Source organism: Chiloscyllium plagiosum, chromosome 37 (assembly GCF_004010195.1).
Source record: "Chiloscyllium plagiosum isolate BGI_BamShark_2017 chromosome 37, ASM401019v2, whole genome shotgun sequence".
Classification (NCBI taxonomy): domain Eukaryota; kingdom Metazoa; phylum Chordata; class Chondrichthyes; order Orectolobiformes; family Hemiscylliidae; genus Chiloscyllium; species Chiloscyllium plagiosum.
The window spans coordinates 32,549,102-32,556,725 of record NC_057746.1 but is presented as its reverse complement, the minus strand read 5'-3'; the positions used below and the strand labels follow the sequence as shown (position 1 = coordinate 32,556,725).

The following is a 7,624-nucleotide window of genomic DNA, read 5'->3' as shown; positions in this document are numbered from 1 at the left end:
ATGCCTCCTGACTTTCCGCATAAGCCTACCATGGGGAACCTTATCAAATGTCTTACTAAAATCCATGTATACTACATCCACTGCTCTACCCTCATCCACATGCTTGGTCACCTCCTCAAAGATTCCCCATGGTCGGCTCATTCATAAAGTCAGGAAGTATGGGATACAGGGAGATTTGGCTATCTGGATTCAGAATTGGTTGCCTGACAGAAGGCAGAGAGAGTTTGCAGATGAAAAGTATTTTGCCTCGAGGTCAGTGTTGATTGGGGTCCCACAGGGCTTTGTTCTTGGGCCTCTGCTTTTTGTAGTTTTATAAATTACTTGGATGAGGAGGTTGAGGGGTTGGTTAGTAAATTTGCAGATGACACAAAGGTTGGAGGTAACGTCGATAGTATTGAGAGCTACAGCAGGCTACAACATGACATAGACAGGATGCAGAGCTGGGCTGAGAAATGGCAGATGGAGTTCAACCTGGATAAATGCGAAGTGATGCATTCTGGAAGGTCGAACTCGAATGCTGAATATAGGATTAAAGAAAAGATTCTTGTCAGTGTGGAGGAACAGAGGGATCTGGGTGTGCAAATACATAGATCCCTCAAAGTTGCCACCTAAGTGGATAGGGTTGTTAAGAAAGCATATGGTGTTTTGGCTTTCATTAACAGGGGTATCGAGTTTAAGAGGCGCGAGGTTTTGCTACAGCTCGACAAGTCCCTGGTGAGACCACACTTGGAATATTGTGTCCGGTTCTGGTCGCCCTACTATAGGAAAGATACAGAGACTTTGGAGAGGGTGCAAAGAAGGTTTACCAGGATGCTGCCTGGACTGGAGGGCTTGCCTTATGAAGAAAGGTTGAATAAGCTCAAATTTTTCTTTCTGGAGAGAAGGAGGAAGAGAGGAGACCTGATCGAGGTATACAAGATAATGACTGGAATAGATAGAGTCAATAGCCAGAGACTTTTCTTCCATGCAGGATTGACTGGTACGAGGGGTCATAGATATAAGATATTAGGAGAAAGGTATAGAGGAGATGTCAGAGATAGGTTCTTTATGCAGAGAGTTGTGAATGCATGGAATGTGTTGCCAGCTGTGGTGGTGGAAGCAGAGTCATAGAGGACATTTAAGCGACTGCTGGACATGCACATGGATAGCAGTGAGTTGAGGGGTGTGTAAGTAAGTTATATTTTACATTAGGATTAAACCTCGGCACAACATCGTGGGCCAAAGGGCCTGTTCTGTGCTGTACTTTTCTATGCTCCAACAGGAGAGGTAAATGAAACAAATCTTACTTAATTCAACAAACATAATCAAATAGGTACTTCACTTTGTTGTTGGATCACCATGAGCTCCACATGTTTTAAGATTCCACTTGAATCCACGTTGTGTAATTTGTAAGTCCCACTGTCTGTCATCATTACTTGTTGTAGTACAAAGGAAAGAGTATATGCATCTGTGATAATTCGGTCTTTATATTCAGATGTGACATAACCTTTGGGTATATCGGGCGGTCCATAAAATTCAACAATGTTTATTGGATTCAAGAGTCGAGAGAAGGTCCAAATCGTGAAAGAATATTTCTCAGGATTTTCTGGTCCAGGAATTTCAACATCGCTTCCTTCGTCCACATTTATTTCAACTGTAACTGAAATAAAGAGAAATTATATTATATACAATCAGCAAAACACAACAGCAGATAAAATGACCGTGCTCAGAGCCAGTGCAAAACATCAGCCAGACGGACTGGTCTGAGGAGTTGCTGTTGGGACATCATTATGAAATCAGATACATACTTGCTCTGACAGAATGAGATATGGATTGACAACACATTCCCATTGCTGACAGAAGATCCCAGAATCAGACATAAGATGGATAAAAGATCTGTTTGAATGATACTGGAGCAATTGATCATGGAGCAAATTAGTCAGTGACGGAGCAAAATCCATTCTGTTGAAATACTTAATCCTTTTCAATATAAAAAACGAAACCTTTGTCTGACCTTCAAACATACAAATTAGGAGGGGTATATACATTTGACCCTTCAAGCCTGCTTCACTATTCATTACGATCGTAGTTGATTTGTTTGTGTTCTGAATTCTGCATTCCTTTCAACCGTGATTGATTGCCTGTCAAACAGGAATGTAAGCTGTTTACCTCCACCTTAAAATGTTTCAATGAGACAGCCTCCACTCCTTTCTCTGAGTCAAAGAATTCCAAACTGGCACAACCCAGAGAGAAAAACAACCTTTCTCAGAGAATGGCATGGGGTGGCATGATAGGTCAGTGGTTAGCACTGCAGCCTCACAGTGCCAGAGGGATCGATTCCAGCTTCGGGTGACTATTTGTGTGGATTTTGCACGTTCTCCCCGTGTCTGTGTGGGTTTCCTCTGGGTGCTTCAGTTTCCTCCCACAGTCCAAAGATGTGCAGGTCAGCTGGATTGGCCATGCTAAATTGCTCAGAGTGTTAGGTGCATTAGTCAGAGGGGAAATGGGTCTGGCTGGGTGACTCTTCAAAGGGTTGGTGTGGACTTGTTGGGCCTAAGGACCTGTTTTCACACTGTAGGGAATCTAATCTAGGACCAGCAGAAGAGGCTGTGCCAACAGACTCTTCCAACCTGGTCCAATGTCACTGCCCAGGCCAGTGCTATTTCATAGAACATAAAACATAGAAAAATACAGCGCAGTACAGGCCCTTTGGCCCTCGATGTTGCACCGATCCAAGCCCACCTAACCTACACTAGCCCACTATCCTCCATATGCCTATCCAATGCCCGTTTAAATGCCCATAAAGAGGGAGAGTCCACCACTGCTGCTGGCAGGGCATTCCATTAACTCACGACTCACTGAGTAAAGAATCTACCCCTTACATCTGTCCTATACCTACCACCCCTTAATTTAAAGCTATGCCCCCTCGTAATAGCAAAGTAACAGGGAAAGAAACAGTATATATATTTTAGGTTGGTGACTTTCTTAAGAACTGAAAGAAGTTAGAAACGTAATTGCTAATAATGAGATTCTGAGCCAGGAAAAGGTGGGTGGAAAAGAATAATGGGAAAGGCCTGTGAAAGGGCAAGAATGATTAAATGATTAGAAGAATGATAGTGCAAGATAATAGCAGGTGGTCATGGCAGAAATGGAGTGCTGTAATTTCAGAGGGCAATAGATTGGTTAGGAGTTGTTGAGTAGAGAAATTGAAGCAGCAATTCCATTCCAGTGACTCCCAATGCAAAGATCTAGAAAAGATATGAGGCCAGATCATGGAGCCCATAAACAGAAATGCGACATATACAATCATGAATTTGAATAGAAGTAAGATATAATTCTACTTCCTTTGCTTATAACTTTGGCTATTATTTGTTCCTTGAAAAAAATGGTACAAATTCCTACAAGGGAATGCAATCAAATGGAATTTGACCTGTTTAGTTACCTTATAACATCAGTTCTGCTCACAATTCATGCTGTTAAGGAGGTATCTCTAAAGACAATCTTTATTCTTGAAATCATTATTAAAATTTTGAACTCATGATTTCATGCAGTTTATATGTTGTTCACAGGAATGATACAACAAGTAGAGTGTTACTCTCCGACCACTGTGCCTGATGTACTGCAGTGTTAGGTCACGATGTCCCAGTTATAACATTTTCCCCTCTCTCTCTCTATAATCATGAAATATAAAACCATAATGTCAAGAGATGACTGAAATGCCAAAAGTGGTACTGATATTTATTTTCTTACTGGATTTAGTATGCCACCAAGCACCCTTCCACCAAACTTCAGAAGGTCAGCAAACTGTCATAAATAACAAGGTCAACTTGTGTGGGGTCATTGAAAACAGGTCACATGCACAGAACACTGTAAACTCTTCTTACAGCCTTAAATTACAACCATGCATTGATGGCACGAAAGCACCAAATGTGTTCTAAACCAGCAAGCCAGTTAATGAAGGATAAAACTGGAACTAAAGTTTACTTGTATTGCACATATTTACAGAATTAAACAGTACAAGCACACACCCCTCACATAACCATACTAAAATTTCCTTCAATGTCTCTTAACGTATGCTTAAACATATGCTCTTAAATATGTTCCCCATCTGCATACAAGTAATCAGCATTCATGTGATATAAACAGAAGTTTTATTTCTCTTTAAATAAAAAAAAGCGTTAATATACACAACTATCATCGTAAAAAAGTGAAAGCAAAATAACTTCTATATTCTATGCAGAGAATTTCATTATGAGACACCATTCTTCTAAGCACCCTAATAGCTTCCTCGTATGAGCATTTCATTTTGTAAAACAATTGGACTTTTGAAAACATATGTCAATCATTGAGTTTTTTAGATTTCATTTCCATTCAGATTTGTTCTAAGCCATCAAGGTCATAATGCTTAGCATTTTCCATACAGTGCTCATTATCTCACAATAAAAATTAACCATATAACATATATTATGTTATGGTCAAATTTTAGCTGTCAACTTTTATTTGCTCATAATCACTATATTTGTATGTGGGGTTGTGTCTATTTTATTATCCCCAACATGGTTGACTTGATGTTGATAACCCAGCAGCAAGATTTTGCATATTTAAAAATGAAGAAGGTTAATTTATTTCCCATTCACTTGTCCTGGAGGCATAACAAAAATGTGTTGACTCATCCACTTGACTCACCAACACTATTAAACACACAAAATTAGATACAGATTAAGATAAAGCTGTTATAATTAAAAATGGGATTTAACTCAGCCTCTATTTCTGTGCAGATCTTGTTTCTTAATTGATGTTTTGATTGCAGTGAAGATCTTGAGAAACAAATGTCTCTGTGGCTGCAAAAGTTATTGTAGTTGATCTGCCCCAAGGGTAGATTTCTCAAGTGAACTTGAAGGTGGAATAGGTTACAGGAGTTCATCTTTCTTTCTATTTCAAGTGTTTGGGGATCACTTCTTTGACTATTTAGATGAAAGTAACTGTCTGATGTCTTTACCTGCAGGACTCTCTCTCTGATCAAATTCTCTTGAATACTAGTTTGAATTCTGCTGTTATCCTTTTAGCAAGTAGCAACAATCGTCAACTTATTATGTTGACCTTGCATTACATTATGTTATTGTTCAAATAAGGCACTGCAATATCTCAATAAGCAGAAATTGCTGAAAAACTCAGCAGGTCTGACAACATCTCTGGAGACAAAGGCGAGGTAACATTTTGGAAGTTCTGAAGAAGGATCACTGGACCCGAAACATTAACTCTGCTTTGACTCCAAAAAGAATTTCTGTGTTTCTTTTTGATTTCCAGCATCTGCTGTTCTTTGTTCTTTTTTTTTGTTTCAGTAAGAGTCAATATCTGGAAAGTTAAAGTTCCCCATAACAACCACCCTATTACTTTCACTCTTCTCCTGAATCATCCTCGCAATACTTTCTTCTACGTCTCTAGGACTATTAGGAGGCCTGTAGAAAACTCCTAACAGGGTGACCTCACCTTTCCTATTCCTAACCTCAGCCCAAACTACCTCAGATGTCGAGTCTTCATCCATCGTTCTTTCCACCGCAGTAATACTATCTTTGACAAGCAATGCCACACCTCTCCCTCTTTTATCCCCACCTCTGACCCTACTAAAACATTTAAACCCTGGAACCTGCAACAGCCAATCCTGTCCCTGTTCTACCCATGTCTCCGTAATAGCCACAACATCGAAATCCCAGGTACCAACCCACGCTGCAAGTTCACCTACCTTATTTCATATATTTCCACAGTAGGATAGTCAGCAGTGCCATAAAAAGGTCAAGAACCTTCTCCACTCCATCTGGTTAGTTGTCACACTCTTCTGTCTGTTATCTCACACTCACTCTAAGTCTGGTAATGGACTCACTTCCCACTCATGCTCAGCCACTCCCACAACTGCATTGAAAACCTTCCCTCATGCTCTCACCCATCCTAATTGCTCTACCCTTAAGCATGCATGCCCTCTGTACTGCCTCCTTACATCCTCAGAACATCTTATCGCCTTTCCCCCACATGCACCAACATTATTAATTAATACCACCACTGTCACCTTATTCAGCGCTCCCCATTTCTGAGGATAAATGTACCTAGGCCACAGAGGAAACATTAGCAAGGTTGCTTCCGACATCCATCCAGTCTAGATACTGACATTTCATAGAGTCATACAGTACAGAAACAAAGGTCCTGTAAGTCAACAAACACCAAACTACACTAATCCCAATTATTTGCATTTGGTCCTTAGCCATTTTATGTGCTCGTCCAGATACTTTAAATGCTGTGGAAGCATCTTCCTCCATCACCCTCTCAGGCAGGATGTTCCATATTTCTACTACAGTCTGGATAAAGGAGGCTTTTCCTCAGATTCCCTCCAAACCACTTACACCTCACCCTAAATATCTGCCATGGGGAAAAGATTCTCACAATCTACTTTGTCTATGTCTATCATAATTTTGTTTACCTCAGTCAGCTACCCCCTCAGGCCTCCTCTGGTCTAAGAAAAACAAACTTAGTCTATCTAGTCTCTCTTCATAACTGAGACTTTTTATCTCAGGTAAAATCCTGGTAAAGCTCTTCTGCACTCTCCCCAATGTAATCATGTCCTTCTGATAGTGTGGCACAAGTAAACATTGCTTATCCCCAGCTTTGTGAAGGATAACCTCCCCTCTACTAGCTTTGCATATCAATTCTTTGAGGGATTGGGCATTTATCTAAGTGCGAAAAATAGTGTACTTAAAATCCCCATAAAGACTCGTCGGGTGTTAAAATTAGTACAAGTGCTGCCCACTCAACAAATTGGACTGATATAATGATTCCTTCATTTTCCAGCCTTCTGATTTCTGCCTCTACTTTTTCCCATAAGGCAAATGGCATTTGGCCCTTGCAAAATTGTGGAATGGTCAACATGCAAGGTGGCCTTGGCACCAGCAAGATGAGAGGGGTAACTTCTTCACGCTGACAGCAGTGCATACATAGAATAGGCTGCCAGAGAAAGTAATTGAGGCAGGTACAATAGCAACATTTAAAAAAACATTTGGCACGGTGGCACAGTGGTTAGCACTGCTGCCAGAGACCCGGGTTCAATTCCCACCTCAGGCAACTGTCTGTGTGGAGTTTGCACATTCTCCCCGTGTCTGCGTGGGTTTCCTCCGGGTGCTCCGGTTTCCTCCCACAGTCCAAAAATGTGCAGCTTAGGTGAACTGGCCATGCTAAACTGCCCGTAGTGTTCAGTGAAGGGGTAAATGTAGGGGAATGGGTCTGGGTGGGTTGCTCTTCAGAGGGTTGGTGTGGACTTGTTTGGTCGAAGGGCCTGTTTGCACACTGTAAGCAAGCTAATTTAATTTGGATAGGTACATGGATGGGAAGGATTAGATTAGATTAGATTACTTACAGTGTGGAAACAGGCCCTTCAGCCCAACAAGTCCACACCGACCTTCCGAAGAGCAACCCATCCAGACCCATTCCCCTACATTTACCCTTTCACCTAACACTATGGGCAATTTAGCATGGCCAATTCACCTAATCTGCACATTTTTGGACTGTGGGAGGAAACCGGAGCACCCGGAGGAAACCCATGCAGACACGGGGAGAATGTGCAAACTCCATACAGACAGTTGCCTGAGGCGGGAATTTA

General features: G+C 41.3%; 1 protein-coding gene across 2 annotated transcripts in view; it reads right to left on the bottom strand.

Annotated features, from left to right (window-relative positions):
• Window positions 1–7,624, bottom strand: part of LOC122541478 — a 136,279-nt gene that overhangs the window by 21,325 nt on the left and 107,330 nt on the right. For both annotated transcript variants that reach the window (XM_043678274.1, XM_043678275.1), the window contains exon 4: window positions 1,322–1,639. In XM_043678274.1, the coding sequence (XP_043534209.1) occupies window positions 1,322–1,639 (318 nt within the window). The remainder of the gene's footprint in view (window positions 1–1,321; window positions 1,640–7,624) is intronic.